Source organism: Macaca mulatta, chromosome 2, assembly GCF_049350105.2.
Source record: "Macaca mulatta isolate MMU2019108-1 chromosome 2, T2T-MMU8v2.0, whole genome shotgun sequence".
Taxonomy (NCBI): domain Eukaryota; kingdom Metazoa; phylum Chordata; class Mammalia; order Primates; family Cercopithecidae; genus Macaca; species Macaca mulatta.
Window position 1 is genome coordinate 1,149,817 of NC_133407.1, and position 23,046 is coordinate 1,172,862.

The 23,046-nt window shown below is 41.9% G+C and overlaps 1 protein-coding gene across 6 annotated transcripts in view; it reads right to left on the minus strand.

The window, feature by feature from the left end:
• Positions 1 to 5,562: 5,562 nt before the first annotated feature.
• The window catches only part of FYTTD1 (forty-two-three domain containing 1), a 51,414-nt gene continuing 33,930 nt past the window's right edge, over positions 5,563 to 23,046 (minus strand). For 3 of the 6 annotated variants that reach the window (XM_077990888.1, XM_028843375.2, XM_077990889.1), the window contains exons 3-9: positions 21,686 to 21,834; positions 20,153 to 20,265; positions 17,326 to 17,422; positions 16,846 to 16,907; positions 13,917 to 13,991; positions 12,399 to 12,525; positions 5,563 to 8,041 (exon numbers count right to left, since the gene is read on the minus strand). In XM_077990888.1, coding sequence (XP_077847014.1) covers positions 7,943 to 8,041; positions 12,399 to 12,525; positions 13,917 to 13,991; positions 16,846 to 16,907; positions 17,326 to 17,422; positions 20,153 to 20,265; positions 21,686 to 21,834 — 722 coding nt within the window. In that variant the 3' untranslated portion in view covers positions 5,563 to 7,942. The remainder of the gene's footprint in view (positions 8,042 to 12,398; positions 12,526 to 13,916; positions 13,992 to 16,845; positions 16,908 to 17,325; positions 17,423 to 20,152; positions 20,266 to 21,685; positions 21,835 to 23,046) is intronic. The other 3 variants (NM_001266475.1, XM_028843373.2, XM_028843374.2) reach the window with 3 other exon arrangements.

Sequence of the window (23,046 nt, forward strand, 5' to 3'; positions counted from 1 at the left end):
ACGACTTATAGTGGTAACATGTGGAGGATATAAAGACCACAGATCAGAAAGTTCGGGTCAGAGAGCAAAAGAAAAATAAGGATGAGAGATCCTCTCATTCAAGCCCCAACTCTTCAATGACACCTCAATTGGCATGAATTGCTAAATGCTAGAAGGTATAAAAATGTTTAATCCCAGTGCCAAAGTTGATTAGTTAAAAGAGCTGCCCAGAGAGCTGTTCTATAAACTCTCAACACATTCTAGTTACTTCAGCAACAAGTTCCATGATACATAATATGTTATGAGCGTGGGTCACAATGGTGGGTGACGTATTTGTCATCCCCAGCAAATAACATTTATCCGATGCATATATAGGTTTTTGTTATCCTGGGCTTCCTAAAATTGTTATTCGAAAGATATTAAGCTATTTAAGGGCAGTTTTTAATTTATGTTTTTAGGGAGATTTCAACTACAATGACTAATTTGTCTATTCATATATTCCATACTAATGCTACAATGCTGTAGAATTAGTTGCCAGATGTACCTTTTCAAATGCACTATTGTCATCCGATTGCTTATTACCTTCTACATCTACACTAAATTCTATCAAGTTCTCTGTAACAGGCCTCATTCCTCCTATCTACATGTATGAACACATCCATTGTAATAGCAACATACTATGCTAGCCCTGAACTGACCAAGCTTATAGATTAATGTTTGAATATTCAACAAGATTTTAAGGTCCTTAATATAGTAAACTCTATGCTATCCTAGGACTGAGTATATTTTTAGGAGTTAAAAAATTAGTCAACCCTTGCTTGTGCCTGTAATCCCAGCTACTTGGGAGGCTAAGGTGGGAGGATTGCTTGAGGCCAGGAGTTCAAGAGGCCTGAGCAACACAGTGAGGGCACCCCACCTCCCACCCCGGTCTCTAACATTTTTTTAAAAATTAGCTGGGCGTGGTGGTGCCTGACTGTAGTCCCAGCTACTTGGGACGGTGAGGCAGGTTTGCTTGAGGCCAGGAGTTGAGGCTGCAGCAAGTTATAATTGTGTCCCTGCATTCTAGCCTAGGAGAGAATGACATCCCATCTCTAAAAATGAAAAATAATTTTAAAAAATAGTAAAAATGAGTGGAAAGCAGTAGAAACTAAAGATAGATTACGTACACACACAGGAGAGGTTGTGAGGAAAGAAAAAAGAATTACAATTTTTGGGTCAGGTGTGGTGGCTCACACCTGTAATCCTAGTACTTTGGGAGGCCAAGGTAGATGGATCACCTGAGGTTGGGAGTTCGAGACCAGCCTGACCAACATGGAGAAACCCCCTCTCTACTAAAAATACAAAATTAGCCAGTTGTGGTGGCGGGCGCCTGTAGTCCCAGCTACTCGTGAGGCTGAGGCAGGAGAATTACTTGAACCCAGGAGGCAGAGGTTGTGGTGAGGCGAGATTGTGCCATTGCACTCAGCCGGGCAACAAGAGGGAAACTCCATCTTGGAAAAAAAAAATTACAATTTTTAAGGAAAACAGGGTTCCTAAATCAGTAGATCCCTGTCTTTATTAAAAATATAAAAGTTAGCTGGGCATGGTGGCGGGTACCTGTAACCCCAGTTACTTGGGAGGCTGAGGCACAAGTGCTTGAACCCGGGAGGCGGAGGCTGCAGTGAGCCGAGATCACACCACTGCACTCCAGCCTGGGTAACACAGCAAGACTCTGTCTCAAAGAAGAAAAAGAAAAAAGAAATGTAGATATTTAAAAGCCAAAAGAAACACCTGCGCATACGGGGGAAACTGAAGATGTTATATATACTATTATATGAGAACAAGTTCTAGGTAAAGGAAGGATGGGAGGCAAGATAGAGGAGCAGTTAACGTTGCAACTTCTAAGGATTTGAGGCTTCAGCTGCCAAGTAAGGGTAGACTATGAGGGAATTCTTACCCTACTCCCTCCATCATCTCCACAAAGTAGGTGACAGCGTCTTATGAGAAAGAGAAACCGGAAATGGAAATGGAGTCTTTGTGGGGAGTTCACCAAAGAGTCTACTGATGAATAAAAGAAATGATGAAAGATAGTGGCACAAAGGCCAGGAGCAAAGTGGTTTATAGGGATCTGTAACTTCTTCCATCACTGGTCTGTGGTCTGGGAGCAGAAGCTGAAAAAACAGGCAGCGCAGGTTATTCAGTGTAAGCAATTGATACAGTGTACTTCCCAGCTTCTTCCTGTTTATTTTACAGACTGAAAGTTAACTCATTCAAAAAGTTTCACTAAAATCTTAATCTTTCCAGCTCTGCGCTACACTATACCATGCAAAGGTTATGTCCTCCCTTCCCTCTTCTACTCACTAGAAATTTATCACGGCCACTCCTTCTAAGACCCCACTTCTGGGCCGGGCTCCGTGGCTCGTGCCTGTAATCCCAGCAGTTTGGGAGTCAGAGGCGGGCGGATCACCTGAGGTCAGGCGTTTGAGACCAGTCTGGCCAACATGGTGAAACCTCGTCTCTACTAAAAATACAAAAATTAGCTGGGCGTGGTGGCACGTGCCTCTAATCCCAGCTACTTGGGTGGTTGAGACAGGAGAATCGCTTGAACCCAGGTGGCAGAGGCTGCAGTGAGCCAAGGATCACTACTGCACCCCAGCCTGGGCAACACAGGAAGACTGTCTCCAAAAAAAAAAGACTCCACTTTTAGGGCAGGCACAGTGGCTCACACCTGTAATCCCAGCACTTTGGGAGGCTGAAGTGGGCAGATCTCCTGAGGGTAGGAGACCAGCCTGGCCAACATGGTGAAACCTCATTTCTACTAAAAACAAAAATTAGTTGGGCGTGACGGCTCAAGCTTGTAATCCCACCTACTCAGGAGGCTGAGGGACAAGAATCGCTTGAACCCGGGGAGGATCCTGGGAGGCAGAAGTTGCAGTGAGCCGAGATCGTGCCACTGCACTGCAGCCTGGGTGACAGTAAGATTCCATCTCAAAAAATAAAAAAACTCCACTTTTATAAACTCAAAGCAGTATGAATAGGATTGAGGTAAATCCCATTCTCTTCCTTGCTGAATACATTTATATATTTGCTGAATATATTTAATAAATGTTTGATCCTTCCATTGCTTACTCCTTTAAAAAGAAGTCCTAATAATTGACTTTTTAAAACTTTAGGCCGGGCTCGGTGGCTCAAGCCTGTAATCCCAGCACTTTGGGAGGCCGAGATGGGCGGATCACGAGGTCAGGAGATCGAGACCATCCTGGCTAACACAGTGAAACCCCGTCTCTACTAAAAAATACAAAAAAATAGCCGGGCGAGGTGGCGGGCGCCTGTAGTCCCAGCTACTCGGGAGGCTGAGGCAGGAGAATGGCGCAAACCCAGGAGGCGGAGCTTGCAGTGAGCTGAGATCCAGCCACTGCACTCCAGCCTGGGTGACAGAAAAACAAACAAACAAAAACAAAAACAAAAACAAAATCTTTATACAGGAAAATTCAGACAACATGAGTCTTTTCTCATTAAAAGGAAATGGAGTAAGTAGAAATTACACATGCACACGAGGAGAATAGCTTCCAACTAACCTTTAAACACTGGTACATCTCATCTGAATACACTCAGAAGAAGACATTTCAGTCCCAGAATGGCATCACATTTGCTTGTGTTATCAAGCTTCCTATTAAACATAGGTAGAAAATAAGCTGTAGGCCGGGTGCGGTGGCTCCCGCCTGTAATCCCAGCACTTTGGCCCAGGCAGGCGGACCACCTGAAGTCAGGAGTTTGAGACCAGCCTGGCCAACATGGAGAAACCCCATCTCTACTAAAAATGCAAAATTAACAGGTCGTGGTGGTGGGCACCTGTAGTCCCAGCCACTCGGGAGGCTGAGGCAGGAGAATCGCTTGAACCCAGGAGACAGAGGTTGGGGTGAGCTGAGATCGCACCATTGCACTCCAACCTGGGCAACAAGAGCGAAACTCCATCTCAAAAAATAAAATAAAACTGTAGTGAGAAGGGAAATAAAAGATATCAGAAGTCTACAAGTTCTAAGTAAAACTTTAAATCCCTATTAATGGTCCACCATAGTCCACAATTCTTGTAGTAAATGCTGTTGATTGAAGTATCATTTTTTTAAAAAAAGAAGCTAGTTCCAAATTGATCTATCCAAAAAGAACCCTCTCTAAAGGAAGCTTTACATGCTTAACTGCTTTTTCACAGTGGCAAGAAAAAAATAATAATTCTGATGAAAACTGAAAGCACTACTGATCAGAAATGAATTATTTTCTGCTTTAATATTACCAATATGGTATTCATTTTCTCTACTGCCAAGTGAGTTATTTTTTCTCTAATCTCTTTGTAGTAAAAATAAATCAACAAAAATTACTCTGGGCCTGTATATTTTGTGTGAATTACAAAGCTATTAACAGCAAAATATTAATAATTAGATATACACACCTATTCTAATAAAAACTAGCCACTGAGGATTGAAGCTTGTTTCCTCAGACATAGTATTTTATGATTGGCTTAAACAGTTGACCCCTTGAACAACGTGGCTTTGAATTACTTGGTTCTACTCACAAGCAAATTGTTTTGAACCAAAAAAAATCTTGGAATGCAAAATCCATGTACACAGTGGGCCAACTTTTCGTATACACAGGTGGACTTCAGTATTGTGCAGGGTTGGGTATATACAAGGGTCCTGGAACCAATCCCCCATGTATACTGAGGGACAACTGTAATTAAAATTGTGGTGAAGAGTTTATGCCTGCTTTTAAAAACTGCGTATCTGATTAGGAATACTGGACTTTTCTAACAGGCCTACCTAACTTGAATAACAAAGTAATAAAGTATAATCATCACTGGTAGAATATATTTACTTACCATGCTAAAAATGCTAAAACATGGCTATTACCAATTCTTAGGTATTTGAAAACCATACACCATTCCACTATTTTCTGTGGGTGTTCAATTCACAGAAGCAGTTTATTATCAATTAAGAATTAGAAGATCTGAGCTCAAAAAAAAACTCTGCCACACGCAACTCTTAAAAACACTGGCACTCACTTTATTAAGATGTAAAAGGAGCGGTAATCCAGTATTCTGCATTGCAAAGTATATTGGATTCTTTTCTTTTTTTTTTTTTTGAGACAGAGTCTCACTCTGTCACCCAGGCTGGAGTGCAATGGCATGGTCTCGGCTCACTGCAATCTCTGCTTCCTGGGTTCAAGCAAAACTCCCGCCTCAGCCTCCTAAGTAGCTGGTACCACAGGCACATGCCACCACACCTGGCTGATGTTTGTATTTTTAGTAAAGATAGGGTTTCACTGTGTTGGCCAGCTGGTCTTGCTCCTGACTTCGTGATCTACCTGCCTTGGCCTCCCAAAGTTCTGGGATTACAGGCATGAGCCACCCTACCCAGCCTGGATTCTATTTTTTAGATTCATTTGTTGGAGCTACAAATGAAATCATCAAAAGAGAGACGGATGCTAATAGGAGAGACTAGAGTGAGTTACCAATTTTGCTAGTAGATAACGTTTCACACCCTAAAAACTACAAATAACCACTACAAAGTTCTTCATAACATAGAATAATCTAAAAACCACAACTCAATCTTTAGAGCTAAGAATAAATCATGTGAAACCTGTAACATTTTATTTGTTAAAAATGAACAGCTTCAGAATAGATCTAAATGTAACTTTTCCAAAAAACACCAAAAAGTACAGTGTAAAGCACCTCCTCATTAAATACAAACTTCCGTTTTGTGATGCACTGCATCAATGTTTTGCATATACCTTGATGCAAAGAAAATTTTAAGTTGCATCCTGTTTTTTAAAAAAACCAAAACTTAAGAACTGAACAAGGATTACAACCACATTCCAATAAAGAAAATTTTCCTTCAACAAAGCATATTGTTTTGTTTATATACATGTGACCACCAAGAGTTTTAATTTAGTTGTACCAAAGGCAAAACATTATACTTAAAATTAAATTACAGATGCATGAAGAATAAAAGTTTAATATACCAAAGACAATTTGTTATTTGATGCACTCAATGTCAGTATTTGGGGCAATTTTTAAGGTTTTCCCAAAAAATGGCATTAATAGCTCTATACAATAGGTAAGAACAGGAAAATGAAAACACTTTTATACCATATTTTCACAAACCGTTCTAAAGACAGCAAACTCGAGCTCAGCTGCTTTTCCTTGCTTTAAAATAAGCTACCAGTAATTCTAAATCAGACTAAAATGTACTGTTCCTAGACCAAATACAGGCATTCATACTTGCAAAAATGTTTTGCAATGGGTTCTTGGCCTATATGAAAAGCATCAAATAGCTAAGGAGAGACTAGAATTTATTTTCAAATTCTGTGACTGACTTCCAATAATCACTTATCAGTACAAGTACCAGCAAAATATCAGATATTAAGGATCAGATTTAATTCTTTGGTATAAGCGTGAAAACTGTTACTGATAGCTTTCCATGGCTAGCATAAATCATTAAGTAACTCAAGAAGCATGAGAGGCAACAATGAAGTCTAGTATACAATGCAAGGCAGGCCAAGAACGATGTTTGTTTTACAGGAAAAGTCAACACTAACAATCTACTCCTGAGAAACTAACACCTATTTAGATGTTTTTAACATAATGGCAAACTAAAACGTCAAGCTTCAAAATGACCAAACTTGTAAGGTATAGCTGGAAGATTTTGCTGCATTTGGCATTATACCGTAATTTACAGTATACAACATCTGAGGACTCAGTACTATCTTGGCACAGACTCACTTCTCCCACTCCCTCAGAGGTGGCAGGTGGCGGGGTGGTGGGGGAGGGCCTTTGCTCCCCATAAATGCCTGAACTTTAATTTATACCATGTAAGAAATCAGTGAAAGGTAAACAACAAGGTTAATGTAACTCTATTATAAATTTTGCATTTTTTCTGTGACATATACAAGTATATTTTTGTTTTTGGAGCTATAAATTATTTAATTTTGCAATCTTCAAAGCTCATAAATTTCAACTTTTCAAATAAGAAATGTTAACTTCAAATAAGAAGTCTAAGACTTTATGGCTATTAATTTTACTATCAAAATATCCAAGGGACTCAATTCAATGTAATAGTTATAATTCTTCTAAATATCATTTGAATACTTTGTGGACACTAGACTCAAGACTATGCTAAATCCAAACAGTACACCTATACTGGGTTTTGAAGTTTTTCATCTCAACTACCTGTCCTTCAACTTGCTACTTACTTCCTCTCATGCCTTCGTTTATTAAACACAAACTGTCATTTTTTAAAAACTGGATCTTCTCCTCCAAGGCCCTATCAGATAACCTTGTAAATATGCATTTATAGCCTTTAACACCAACATTTTAAACTGAGACTAGTACCTAGAGTCACATTTCTTGTTAAAAGTTCAGCACTAAAGCTGTATAATTCCAGGGGATTACACTGTCTGAAAAATGAACCAAGTTCTAGATATTCCCATAAATCTTAAAACCCAAAACTGGAATTCTAATACATTTTTTTTGTATCTCTAATGAAGAAAAGGCAACTGTACTGACTACATCAACACTATTAAAGGGTAAGTGACAGCAACAAAGGGACCTACTCATGTTTCTGAAGACCAAGATTTACCATGACGAAGTCTAAAATATGGGCAAAGGTGATGAGATCCTGAATACCACTATCATAAAAAAATCAATTTCTATCTTTCTGTCTTCCTTCTGCTGCATGAGGAACCAAAGAAGTCAAACAGATGATTGTTCTGTCTGAGCCAACCATGAAATCTTCAAGAACAGATAGGTATAATCCCTATTATTCTTTCAGGGCATTATTTTATACGTTAAAAAAAAAACTTCAAAAATAAAAATAAGAGTTATTTAGCCTTGTGAATATTTTGAAGTAAAGTTTCTTGAATTTCTGTGATGAACTCTTCAAGCAATTCAACTTTTCAGAGTCATCTCTCAAAAGTTCCTTTGACATGGGACCTATCCCACGGTTACAAAGCGGCTTCCCCCTTTGTTGTATGTGAGAGTGGCTCTTTGTTCCTTCAGGATCCCAAACCGCTCGTTCAACGTCATCCCTGTCTAGAGAAAAGAAAAAAACAAAAACAACAACAAAGCAACAATTAACAATTTTACTGAAAGCCATATTTGCTTTGGAACAATAATGTGATCTTATGATTAATTAAAAGTAACGACAACTAACATTTTACTATTATGTGTATGACCTCATATAAAGCCTACATTATATACTATATAAAACACACATATGCTATAATGCCTAGAAGTCATACACCCAAAGCCCCTATCTGAATTATTTTCAGGCTCTGTAAACACTGCCACCAACTCATGATGTCACTGATAAAATAACTCTTCAGACCTGTAAATATTTTATAGCAAATTCTCTTGGATTACGGTGAGTTCAACACAGAAATTCAAATGCAAATGAAAATCTGTTTTTTTAATTAACAACAGCATCTATAAACTATACCATTTCTGGAAAAAATAATAGTAACAAAATAAAAATAAGCAAAACAAATTTGGTCAAATTTTTTTTTTCTTATTTTTTTATTGAGAGAGTCTGTCTGTCACCCAGGCTGGAGTGTAGTGGTGCAATCTCAGGTCATTGCAACCTCCACCTCCTGGGTTCAAGCAGTTCTCCCACCTCAGCCTCCCGAGTAGCTGGGATTACAGGCACGTGCCACCACACCCAGCTAATATGTTTTATTTTTAGTACAGACGGGGATTTTCCATGTTGACCAGGCTGGTCTCAAACTCCTGACCCCAAGTGATCCACCCATGTTGGCCTCCCAAAGTGCTGGGATTACAGGTGTGAGCCAGCGCACCAGGCCAATTTGGTGAAATTTCTATCCATCCTTCGTATCTTCAATTTCACATTATTTCAAGGAATACCAAAAAACCATCTGACAAAATCGAATACCTATTCATGATAAAAATTCTCAGCATATCGGGAATAGAAGGAAGTTTCCTCAATCTGACAAAGAGAATCTATTAAAAAAAAAAAAAAAAAAAGAAAAGAAAAAAAGAAACTGGGCCAGGCATGGTGGCTCATTCCCGTAATCCCAGCACTTTGGGAGCCTGAGGCAGGCGGATCAAAAGGTCAGGAGTTCGAGGCCAGCCAGGCCAGTATGGTGAAACCCTGTCTCTACTAAAAATACAAAAAACTTAGCCGGGTGTGGTGGCGCATGCCTGTAATCTCAGCTACTCGGGAGACTGAGGCAGGATAATTGCTTGAACCCAGGAGGCAGAGGTTGCAGTCAGCCAAGATCACGCCACTGCACTCCAGCCTGGGCGACAGAGCAAGACTCCATCTCAAAAAAGAAGAAGAAAAAAAAAAATATATATATATACGGCTAATATCATACTAAATGGTGACATATCTATTGCCTTCTCATCAGGCTTTGGAACAAGGCACGCATACAAGTATACATCTTAACCACTTCTACTCAACATTGGACTGGAGGTCCTAGCCATTGTAACAAAGCAAGAAAAGGTTTAAAGATTGGAAATGAATTAGGAGAATGAAACGATTGTTTACACAGAAAATCCCAAGCTGGGCAGCCACAGAAGGCAGGCAGATGGCTTGAGCTTAGGCGTTCAAGACCAGCCTGGGAAATGTAGTGAAACCCTATCTGAAATCCTGTCTCCACAAAAAATATAAAAATTAGCCAAGTGTGGTGTGTGTGCCTGCATCCCCAGGCGTGGTGGTGTGTGCCTGTATCCCCAAGCGTGGTGGTGTGTGCCTGCATCCCCAGGCGTGGTGGTGTGTGCCTGCATCCCCAGGCGTGGTGGTGTGTGCCTGCATCCCCAGGCGTGGTGGTGTGTGCCTGCATCCCCAGGCGTGGTGGTGTGTGCCTGCATCCCCAGGCGTGGTGGTGTGTGCCTGCATCCCCAGGCGTGGTGGTGTGTGCCTGCATCCCCAGGCCTGGTGGTGTGTGCCTGCATCCCCAGGCATGGTGTGTGTCCCTGTATCCCCAGGTGTGGTGGTGTGTGCCTGCATCCCCAGGCGTGGTGTGCGCCTGTATCCCCAGGCCTGGTGGTGTGTGCCTGCATCCCCAGGCATGGTGTGTGTCCCTGTATCCCCATGTGTGGTGATGTGTGCCCTCCCCAGGTGTGGTGGTGTGTGCGCCTGAATCCCCAGGCGCGGTGGTGTGTGCGCCTGCATCCCCAGGCGCGGTGGTGTGTGCGCCTGCATCCCCAGGCGTGGTGGTGTGTGCCTGCATCCCCAGGCGTGGTGGTGTGTGCCTGCATCCCCAGGCGTGGTGGTGTGTGCCTGCATCCCCAGGCGTGGTGTGTGTCCCTGTATCCCCAGGCGTGGTGGTGTGTGCCTGCATCCCCAGGCGTGGTGGTGTGTGCCTGCATCCCCAGGCGTGGTGGTGTGTGCCTGCATCCCCAGGCGTGGTGGTGTGTGCCTGTATCCCCAGGTGTGGTGGTGTGTGGCTGCATCCCCAGGTGTGGTGTGTGCCTGTATCCCCAGGCGTGGTGGTGTGTGCCTGTATCCCCAGGTGTGGTGGTGTGTGGCTGCATCCCCAGGTGTGGTGTGTGCCTGTATCCCCAGGCCTGGTGGTGTGTGCCTGCATCCCCAGGCATGGTGTGTGTCCCTGTATCCCCATGTGTGGTGGTGTGTGCCCTCCCCAGGTGTGGTGGTGTGTGCGCCTGTATCCCCAGGCATGGTGGTGTGTGCGCCTGTATCCCCAGGCGTGGTGGTGTGTGCCTGCATCCCCAGGCGTGGTGGTGTGTGCCTGCATCCCCAGGCGTGGTGGTGTGTGCCTGCATCCCCAGGCGTGGTGGTGTGTGCCTGCATCCCCAGGCGTGGTGGTGTGTCCCTGCATCCCCAGGCGTGGTGGTGTGTGCCTGCATCCCCAGGTGTGGTGGTGTGTGCCTGTATCCCCAGCTACCCAGGAGGCTGAGGTGGGAGGAAGGATCGTTTGAGCCTGGGAAGTCAAGGCTACAGTGAGCTATGATTATGCCACTGCATTCCAGTCTTGGTGGCAGAGCGAGACCCTGTTTCAAAAAAAAAAAAAAAAGTCCTAAGGAATCTACAAAGTCAATACAAAAGTAAGTGAATTTAGCAAGATTACAGGATACAAGGTTAATATGGTTAATACAAAATTGTCAATGTGCTTTTTGACTTTTTTTTTTTTTGGAGATGAGTATTGCTCTGCTGCCCAGGCTGGAGTGAGTGGCACGATCTCAGCTCACTGCCATCTCTGCCCCCTGGGTTCAAGCAATTCTCCTGCCTCAGCCTCCCTAGTAGCTGGGATGACAGGCACCTGCCACCACACCAGGCTAATTTTTGTATTTTTAGTAGAGACAGGATTTCACCATGTTGGCCAGGCTGGTCTCGAACTCCTGACTTTAGGTGATCTGCCCACCTCGGCCTCCCAAAGTGCTGGGAACACAGGCGTGAGCCACCGCGCCTGGTCGGTTTTGACAATTTGTTATTATCCTTGTATCCTGTAATCTTGCTAGATGGCTATAGTCAAACAGCAGATAACAGTGAGTATTGGTGAGGATATAGAGAAATTCAGAACCCTCATAGACGCTGGCGGGAATATAAAGTTGTAGCACAGACTCTTCTAAGGAAAACAGTCCAGCAGTTCCTCAAAAGATTAGATAAAGAGTTACTATAAACCGGCCGGGCGCGGTGGCTCAAGCCTGTAATCCCAGCACTTTGGGAGGCCGAGACGGGCAGATCACAAGGTCAGGAGATCGAGACCAGCCTGGCTAACATGGTGAAACCCCGTCTCTACTAAAAATACAAAAAAAAATCTAGCCGGGTGAGGTGGCGGGCGCCTGTGGACCCAGCTACTTGGGAGGCTGAGGCAGGAGAATGCCGTGAACCCGGGAGGTGGAACTTGCAGTGAGCTGAGATCCGGCCACTGCACTCCAGCCTGGGCGACAGAGCGAGACTCCGTCTCAAAAACAAACAAACAAACAAACAAAAAAAGAGTTACTATAAACCTAGCAATTCTACTCCTAGGTATTTACCAGGGAGAAATGAAAACAGATGCTCACACAAAAACTTCTGCGCAAATGCTCAGAGTAGGATTATTCATAGTGTCCGAGGAGTGAAAACACCCAAATACCCATCCAGTAACGAAGGAATAAATAAGATGTGGTATATACATATGATGAACACTGTTCAGCAGGAAAACAAAATTAAATACGGACACAATATAGATGAACCTTGAAAACATTATGCTAAGTGAAACAATTCAGTCACAAATATATACTGTATGATCTGATTTATATGAAATGTCAAAATAGGCAAACTGGCAGACAGAAGTGGGTTAGTGGTTCCCTAGGTTTCAGGGGGCAGTTAGGATACCTTGTTTATAATTCACGATTATAATAAATGTTTTGTTAATTAAAATATTCTCAGCAGATGACCCAAGAAAATACAGAAAATGTTTTTTACCTGTTTTCCGACGCTGTTTATGTCAAACTGTAGGGGAACACCTTTAGGAACTTTCCGGGCGTCACTTTGCTCCCGCTTTGTTAAAAATGAAGGTGCAGCAGTGCGAGTTAATCGTGGTTTCTGAGTTCTATTAGAAAAATATTAAAGTATCAGAGCAGCTTAACAATGAAAGGAAAAATAAATTAATTTGGTACTTAAGACATCCTGTACACATGTTCAAATGTATTAGGGCCATTTTATTTGTGTTTTCAAAAAAACGGTGTCATTGGCTACTCTATACTAAAATATATCATTGTTCAGAGAATACCTCTTTAAATAGAACTACAAACTTTTCAACAAGTTGGAATGTTTGGTGATTCCTAACTCTTGATCTTCCATTAAAATAAAGCAACCTCTAAAGTCCTAGGCACCCATCCTACACTCTTTTCATTTCAATCATTAAGATGGCTGGATGGCTACGCACTGTGGCTCAGGCCTATAATCCTGGTACTTTGGGAGGCCAAGGCAGGAGGATCGCTTGAGGCCAGGGGTTAGAGATCAGCCTAAGGAACATAGCAAGACCCCACCTCTACAAAAAAAATTATAAAATAAATAAAATAAAATTAGCTGGGTGTGGTGGTGCATGCCTATGTTCCCAGCTACTCGGAGGCTGAGGCAGGAGAATTATTGAAGCCCAGGAGTTCGAGGCAGCAGTGAGATATGATGGCACCACTGCACTCCAGCCTGGTCATCAGAGTAGACCTTATCTCTTAAAAAAATCAAAGAGATGCTTGAATAGAACATAAGCTCCATAAATCGACAACGTTTATAAAGCAATAAATTTAAAGAGAAGGTAGGTCTGTATGGTCTGAAAAATAAAGACATCAAAAATATTACAGGCATTGGGGGAAGAAGTAGCATGTATACTGTCATCTCGTTTATTATTGTACATAAAAATACACATATTGGGTCAGGTGCAGGGCTCTCGCCTGTAACCTCAGCACTTCGGGAGGCCAAGGTGAGAGGACTGCTTGAGTCTAGGAGTTCAAGACCAGTCTGGGCACAAACAAACAAAAAAGCCAGGTGTGGTGGTGGCACCTGCAGCCCCAGCTACTCAGGACTCATGGTGGTGGCACCTGCAGTCCCAGCTACTCAGGACTGGGGAGGCTGAGGCAGGAGGATTGCTTGAGCTTGGGAGGTCAAGGCTGCAATAAGCCATGATCATGGCACTATACTCCAGCCTGGGTAACAGAGCCAGACTTTGCCCCCAAAAGAGGGTACATATGATATACATGCACATAATTTTTAAAATATTAAAAAACACTGTTCAACATGGTCATTTAGGGCTGCAGAATCAGGAATCCAGAAAACTCTTCCTTTTAACTTTACATGACACTGTTTCCATATTGTATCACAGGCATTACTTCTGCCTGGTTTATCCTCACTTGGACATCATTCTCTGGGCAGAAGTCTAATACTTTCTTATGATCTTGTGTAATGAGAGGTTATAATTTTTGCAAAAAGAAAGAAACAACTTACACTGGGCATTGAACTGCTCCAGGATTGTCAATAGATACAGTCAAAATCCCTCCATTTGTGGTGGAAGTCCGCCATCTAGTATCAAAAAAAAATAAAATTCACTAAATGTAAGTTGATAAACCCTATGTATATTCAAAATAAAAATAAACATTTTAAAAGCAGCCATGGCCGGGCGCGGTGGCTCAAGCCTGTAATCCCAGCACTTTGGGAGGCCGAGATGGGCGGATCACGAGGTCAGGAGATCGAGACCATCCTGGCTAACACGGTGAAACCCCGTCTCTACTAAAAAAATACAAAAAACTAGCCGGGCGAGGTGGCGGGCGCCTGTAGTCCCAGCTACTCGGGAGGCTGAGGCAGGAGAATGGCGTAAACCCGGGAGGCGGAGCTTGCAGTGAGCTGAGATCCGGCCACTGCATTCCAGCCTGGGCGACAGAGAGACTCCGTCTCCAAAAAAATAAATAAATAAAAATAAAAATAAAAATAAAAGCAGCCATTACTTTTTCTTAGCTTGCAAGAAATAAATACCTAAACCCCACCATGACATAATGAATCAACACCTTGGGTGCAGAACTGGGCATCTGAATTTATTAAACATTTATCAGTGTGATAAATATATACAAATTTTAAAAAATCAAATAGTACAAAAGAACTTCTAATAAAAAGCAACAGTCCCGGGCCGGGCGCAGTGGCTCACGCCTGTAATCCCAGCACTTTGGGAGGCCGAGGCGGGCGGATCACAAGGTCAGGAGATCGAGACCACGGTGAAACCCCGTCTCTACTAAAAATACAAAAAATTAGCCGGGCGCGGTTGTGGGCGCCTGTAGTCCCAGCTACTCGGGAGGCTGAGGCAGGAGAATGGCGTGAACCCGGGAGGCGGAGCTTGCAGTGAGCCGAGATCGCGCCACTGCACTCCAGCCTGGGCGACAGAGCGAGACTCCGTCTCAAAAAAAAAAAAAGCAACAGTCCCTCACCCCACTATTCTCCTGCTTTCCATTCCTACTCTCCACAGGCAGCACTTCTAACCTTTGTTTTTACTGCTTGCTGGTTACTTCCAATTCACTAAACAAGATGCTTATGTAGTATAAAACCTTGCTGCAGCCGGGCGCAGTGGCTTACACCTGTAATCCCAGCACTTTGGGAGGCCGAGGCAGGTGCATCATGAGGTCAGAAGTTCAAGACCAGCCTGGCCAAGACAGTGAAACCCCATCTCTACTTAAAAAAAAAATACAAAATTAAGCTGGGCATGGTGGCGGGCACCTGTAATCCCAGCTACTTGGGAGGCTGAGGCACAGAACTGCTTGAACCCAGGAGGGGGAGGCTGCAGTGAACCGAGATTGCGCCATTGTGCATTCTGGGCAACAGAGCGAGACTCCATCTCAAAAAAAAAACTTGCTATGATGAATAGATTTAGTTCATCAAACTATCCTCCAGTTTCCTTACCTACCTTGAAACATTTTGATGGCTACGTCACTACTTCCCTGCCTTTGTAACTTAAAATACTTAAATCTCTGTTTCCTTCAGCAGAATCACTTGACCCCGCCCCCAGCTCTGTGGGAAAGGACCTCAGTGCCTCTGTTCCTTCCTTCCACCTCTGCCCCTTTGTTTGTGCCTCTCACTTTCTGTCAGCTCTTCCTTTATATTCACGAGTCAAAATCGGACACTTACATTACATTCTGTTCTCAAATTAACTATGTTGTGCTTTGTCTAACAGGTTGATTCTCAAAGTTCAAAACAAGTAACATTTATATATGATCATGATTATGTAAATATTGTTCACTGCAGAAGCAAAACCGCTACGATTATTCTTTCCTTCCCCATGGTTTCTAATGTCATGACCCCTGTGCTAAAGAATACTACCAGTATCTGTTTCACAGTTTCCTAACACTCCAATTGCTAAAAATCATGCCCCATAGTTTGCATCATATCTGGACCATGACCATGTTTTATAGCCAGCTCTCTGTATCCACAGGCTCTACATCCATGTATTCAATCAATTTCAACCACAGACTGAAAACAATCCATGGATATGGAGGGCCCATTGTAAGGGACTTGAGGATCTGAGGATTTTAATCTCTTCAATGGTCCTGGAACCAATTCCCCTGAGACACAGAAGGCCAACTGTATCTATTTTGTTTTCCAAAAAGTAGCCGTAATTTTAAACAGTTAATCTCAAAACCTAATCACACTGATGGAATTAGTATGTTACAACTCACACTCAGGAGGTGTGATTATAACAGGATAAAATAGATTTTCAAAATTTTTTTTATAGGGCTAAGAAAAAAAGACTGTGAAAAAGAAAACTATTGTTTTTAAAGTTGTACAAATTTTCTAAAAGTTGTACTGAACTTTATTCTATTCGTTCCCTAAATAGGTTCATTTGTATGAAAGCAGTTATAGCCAAAAAAGAAAGAAAGAAAAAAAAAGCTGTTTCATTAAAATGGAATAGCCAATAAAAAATAAAAATAATAAAAAACAAGTAATCTACTTGGCACTAAAACTGTTACAATATCGACATGTGAAAACTCAAAAGGATTTTTGGCGAAAATTAACAAAGGACAAAACAGGATTTATTTATTTTAGGTTCAATTTAAAAAATTTTTTTTGGAGACAGTCTCCATAGCCCGAGCTATGCTGCTCAGGCCGGTGTGCAGTGGCGATGCACAGGTGAGATCATGGCACTTCACAGCCTTGAACTCCTGGGCTCGAGCAATTCTCTTGCTTCAGTCTCCCCAACTAGCTGGGACTACAGGTGTGTAGCGCCACTATGCCCGGCTTTCAGGCTCTATTTTATTTTGGGTTTCAATTAATTTCTTCTGGACTGAGGCAGAAGTCCAGGCAGTTAATTTCTTCTGGACTGAGGCAGATAATTTGGGTAGTCAGTATTCTGGGAGTTTTGAAATAACATCTTGAAAAACAAATGGAAACTTACTGACGAGTTCTCTTTGCTACTACATCGTCTAGCAGTTGTTCTGTATTCAACTGGGCCTGAACCTGAAGAGAAAAAAAAAAGCAGTAGGTCCCACAGAAAGCAGAGGATTGAATCCAAAGAGCGATCCTGCTCTAGAACCTTATAATGCAGTGGGGCGTGTGCATGAATGCAGAGAGGCCTGTGCTATTCTGGCAACACTTCCCTGTCGGAATTCCTGTATCAGAACAAGTGGCAAACACAGGTTTATTCCCAAATAACATGGTAAATTATTATAAGACATTGCTATTGAGGGTAAGGACAGGAAATAAAAAACGTACAACAGAAAGAACTAATCTACTGCCATGCTCCTCATATCCTGAACCCAATGCTGCCTGTGACTGAGGCTTTTACTGAAGGTGGCTGCTCAGGATCCTCTTTGGGTTAAAAAAAACAAAACAAAACAAAACAAAACAAAAAAACACTGCCACAGTTTTTAAATACCTTCAGGCCTCTTCTGAAAAGAAAAGTTGCCTGACGAGTATCTTTCTGATGATTTAATTTATTTCCACTCCTGGTAAAATTAGCTGGAATGTTATTTCTGCAACAAAAACACATATGCCATGCTAAGCCATTTAACTACTTTCAAACGTCTTGAGGAAAAATAAGCAAAAATAGTTAAATTCATAGGCTGAAAACATGAGGTGCAAGTAACAAACAACTCTGAATTATTTCCTTATTAACATGAAGCTATTGAGATTTGATTAACAAATACCTCCCTCCGAAGCACAGCACATAAACCACCTGTTAATTTCGAACCACTTTATCGTCCAAATATTCAATCCTCTAACATTTCATATATCTTCTGAAGACAATAATAATCACATTTTTAGTGCTATTTCCTATATCTGGTGAAAACGTAACTTCACAATTTACAGGATTAGTACAAAGAAAAACTACACATAGGCCAAACTGAAGACCTAAAATAAACTGAAGACCAAAAATAAAGACAAAGGTTTGAAAAATAACATCTCCTCCTCCAGCTTTCTCTTCCTTCCTCACTCAGAAACTGTTATGTATTAACATAAACCATAAAGGCCAGGCATTATGGCTCACACCTGTAATCCCAGCATTTTGGAAGGTTGAGGTGAGTGGATCACTTGAGGTCAGGAGTTCGAGACCAGCCTGGGCAACATGGTGAAATCCTGTCTCTACTAAAAACACAAAAGCTAGCCAGCCTTGGTGGCACGCGCCTGTAGTCCCAGCTACTCAGGAGGCTGAAGCATGAGAATTGCTTGAATCAGGGAAGCAGAGGTGCAGTGGGCCGAGATCACGCCACTGCACTCCAGCCCAGCGACAGACTTCATCTCAAAAAATAAATAAACCACAGAAAAACTTATACTCTTCTGTTTCTTGTTCTTTCATGCACAGAACAATGCTGTTAATTATGTTTGACTTTCACCAATTCTTTTTTCTTTTTTTAATTTTACTTTAAGTTCCGAGACACATGCTGAACACGCAGGTTTCTTACGTAGGTGTATATGCGCCATGGTGGTTTGCTGCACCTAATTTCTTGTTTTCTACAGGAAGTTGGTGAAGTATGAAAAATTAAAATTTCATATTTATGCAATATTCAATCCTCTAATATTCCATGTCTTCAACTGATCTATTGATGAATATGAAACACTATACAAACAAGTGTTCATTAGATTCCTTAGTCTTACCTCCAATCTTTCAGAGATTCAAGTTCAAAATTTCCCTAGCTAACCCAATTAACATGTAAGTCTCATGTAAATGATGGGTTCTTATTTGAGAAGGTACCTTATTATCAAGTGATTCCCAAAAGATGATGGTTAAAACTGCAATTCCAGCCATTACATTTTTTGTTTTGTTTTTTATTTTTTATTTTGTTTTAGACAGTTTCACTGTTACCCAGGCTGGAGTGCAGTGGCACGATCTTGACTCACCGCAATCTCTGCCTCCCAGGTTTAAGCGATTCTCCTGCCTCAGCCTCCCAAATAGCTGGAACTACAGGCATGCACCACCATGTCCAGCTAATTTTTATATTTTTAGTAGAGATGGGATTTCACCATGTTGGCCAGGCTGGTCTCGAACTCCTGGCCTCAGGTGATCTACACGCCATGGCCTCCCAAAGTGCTGCGAATACAAGCATGAGCCACTGTGCCCAGCCACTGCATTTTTAAAAAACTCCATTCCAGGTTTTGTTTGCTGAATAATCTTCCACGAGAGATAAATAAATAGTACTTGAAACCGAATAAGGAAACTTCACACCTCATTAACTTCATCTACTTTGTCCTTACAGAGAACAGAATGCCGTAACAACAGATCATAATTTTTCTTTTTTTTTCAGAGATGGGGGTCTCACTATGTTGCCCAGGTTAGCCCTGAATCCTGGGCTCATGTGATCCTTCTGCCTCAGCCTCTTAAGTAGCTGGGACCACAGGCACATGCCACTGTGCCCAGCTCACAGGCCATAATTTTTGGTTTTTATTATTCAACTTAGTATAAAAATAATTTCAGTTTAACAAGTGTTCATCAAGAATTCCTCCTTTCTAGTTTGATTTTTCCACAAATAACATACATTGTGATTCAGTGTTCTAGTAAGGGCCATCCAGACTGAGTAACAAATTGAGCTTTCAGAATTCCCAATTTTGAATAATTCCCACTGAGATGTTAAGAGTTCTACCAGGGCTGGGCACAGTGGCACATGCCTGTAATCCCAGCACTTTAGGAGGCTGAGGTGGGAGGATCACTTGAGGCCCGGAATTGAGACCAGCCTAGGCAACAGGGTGAGACCCTGTCTCTACCAAAAAAAAAAAAAAAAAAAACAACTAGCAGGGCATGGTGGCATGTATCTGTGGTCCCATCTACTCAGGAGGCTGATGTGGGAGGATCACTTGAGTCCGGGTGGGGGTTGAGGCTCCAGTGAGCAGTGATGGCGCCACTGCACTCCAGCCTCAGCAATAGAGCGAGAAGACCCTGTCTCAAAAAACAGGAAAAAAAAAAAAAGAGAGAGAGTTCTACTAAAGTGATCAGCTTTTGCAATTTTATTCCATGTGTCAAAGAGGTAAAGAAGCAGAGTGATGCTTTTTAAAAAGCTGATATTGGTTAAATTCATCAGTAAGAATTCATCTAATAAACGAGCTATTACTGGATACATCCATGTGGATGCTCAGATAGACATCCCAAACATCTGTCTTGAAAATGACCAGATAACTAAAAAAATCACTGCAAATCTATTCTTCACACCACTTAATGCAAGAAGTGTTTTTTAATGCAAAATAACACATCATCATATTTGAGTACTTACTTTCTGTTTAGCTGGTTAGGTCTCTTGAGAACTGCCACTGGTTTCCTCTGCCCTTCATTTTGTCTCAGAAGGTTTGCCTTCCTTTTTAACACTGGAAAATATTGTTCTATATTCTATCAGAAGGCAAGAAACTATGTTAATCAAATTGCATTTTTCTATATACCCTACTACAATAAACATTTCTGATGCAGAATGAACAGGGATTGACAACAGCTTGAATGTGTAGATAAGGGAGATGGAGAAACAGCTTGAAAATTTACAGCCTAAGCGATTGGAAAGATGAAAACCCCACATTATACTTAAAATATGTGAGGTACTCACGGGACCCACAGGTGCTGGGGAATTGTGGCTCCGCAACTCAAGAGAAGAATCAGAGGGCCAGAGATATAAATTAGGGAATAATTTATATAAACATGATTTTTGATACTAATAGATTTTAAAAAGCCAAGTTCCAAAACAAATGCCGAAAACAAGAAAAAGCGGGGAAGTCATGACAGCAAAGGAGCTGGAATAGACATGGTCAGAGGCAAAAAGTACCACAAAAAACAAAAGCACATGAAACACCCTCTTTTTCTTCCTCCATATATGTAAATTAAATCCACCATTAAAGCCTAATTCAGATATTCATATTGTCCATAAAGACTTCTCGAAAGTTCTTGACAAATACGAACCTTATCTTATACTTTATCTGGATTCTTCTATTAAGTATATGAGAAGTACTTCATAAATATCCACTGACTGACTCACATTAAAAAGTCTTAATTTGGTCAGGCACGGCGGCTCACGCCTTTAATCCCCGCACTTTGGGAGGCTGAGGCAGGTGGATCACGAGGTCAGGAGTTTGAGACCAGCCTGGCCAACATGGTGAAACCCCATCTCTACTAAAAATACAAAAATTAGCCAGTCATGGTGGCACACACATGTAGTCCCAGCTACTCGGGAGGCTGAGGCAGGAGAATTTCCTGAACCCAGGAGGCGGAGGTTGCAGTGAGCCAAGATTGCACCACTGCACTCCAGCCTGGGCGACAGAGTGAGACTCTATCCCCACCCAAAAAAACCTCAATTTTCGGCCAGGCATGGTGGCTCACGCCTGTAATACCAGCATTTTGGGAGGCAGAGGGGGGCAGATCACTTGAGGTCAGGAGTTTAAGACTAGCCTGGCCAACATGGTGAAACCCCATCTCTACTAAAAATACAAAAATTAGCCAGGCATGGTGGCACACACCTGTAATCCCAGCTACTCAGAAGGCTGAGCCAAGATCACGTCACTGCACTCCAGTTGGGTAACAGAGCAAGGCTCTATCTACATATAAAAAACAAAAAACAAACAAAAAACTTACTTATATTTGAGAATGTGGAAATTTAGGTATTCTTTATGAATGGCAGTGATTTTTATTCAGATATTAAATTTGATATATCAGTCCCAAAGTACTATATAAAAACAAATAAAATTTTCTGTTAAGCTTATTCACAGAAATGTTAGTACAAATAATGGAAAAGGACATCTAATCCAGGATTAAGCCATCATCCTACCTTGTCACTTAGAGGTGGACGATTCATAGGACTAATTCCTTTTCGAATTCCAGTTGTTTTCCTAGCTGCGAGGCCAGTGATAACTCCATTAGGACGTCTCTTTCCAGGCATGACTCTTCCTCTACGATTCAGACTAGTCTTACCAAAACCTAGAGGAAGCAAAAAGAGAAGAAAATGTCAATTTAACAATTCAGCTGGGAGGGTCACAGGATATTCTATTTTCCAAGGAAGGGGGAAGTTATGAACCTTTATTATGTTATGATTTATGTTTTTTAAATGGCGTAAGATATGTCATTTTAAAGCAATCTGTTGCATTGGGAAGGGTTCTGTGGCTATACCGGACTGTAAATAACTAGAGGATTCGCACATGTGGCCATACTCTTTCGTCATTAGTTTCTCAACAAACAGGACAGTCCACAGAGTCTTTACCTGTGCAGTAGGGTCGATACTAACCATCTGTGGTTACTACTGAGTACTTGAAGTTAAGTACTAGTCTGAATCGAGATATTTCAAGGTAAAATATTTCACTGATAATTTTATATAAACATATAGTGAAATATTTTAGAGATACTCAGCGAAGTAAAATATATTCATATGTGCTCAATCTTTATTGAACAGTGCTGATCTAGAGTGAAATCACTATCTCATTTCCAATTTACTTATGACAACATATTGCCATCTGGCTTCACTTTCAGCCCTACTCCATTCAAATCGCTTTTGCTAAAGTCGCCAGTGCCAATAGACACATTTTAATCTGCGGCATGTGACATTACCAACTTTGGTTTTCCATTATATATCTTACCTGTTTAAATACTTTTTCTAGGCTGGGCACAGTGGCTCATGCCTGTAATCCCAGCACTTGGGAGGCCGAGGCAAGAGGATCCCTTGAGCTCAAGAGTTCAAGACCAGCCTGGGCAACACAGGGAGGCCTCACCTCTAAAAATTAGTTGGGCATGGTAGCACACGCCTATAGTCCCAGCTACTCAGGAGGCTGGGGTGAGAGGATTGCTTGAGTCCAGGAGCTCTAGGCTGCAACAGAGTGAGACCCTGTCTCCAAAAAATAAATACATTTAAAAATAAATAAATATATAAATAAATAAGTAAATACTTTTTTCTAGTTAAAAAAAAAATAGGGGCCAGGTGTGGTGACTCACGCCTGTAATCTCAGCACTCTGGGAGGCCGAGGAGGGTGAATCACGAAGTCGGGAGATCAAGACCATCCTGGCTAACACTGTGAAACCCGTTTCTACTAAAAATACACAAAATTAGCTGGGCGTGGTGGCACGCACCTGTAGTCCCAGGTAATAGGGAGGCTGAGGCAGGAGGATCACTTGAGTTTGGGAAGCAGAGGTTACACTGAG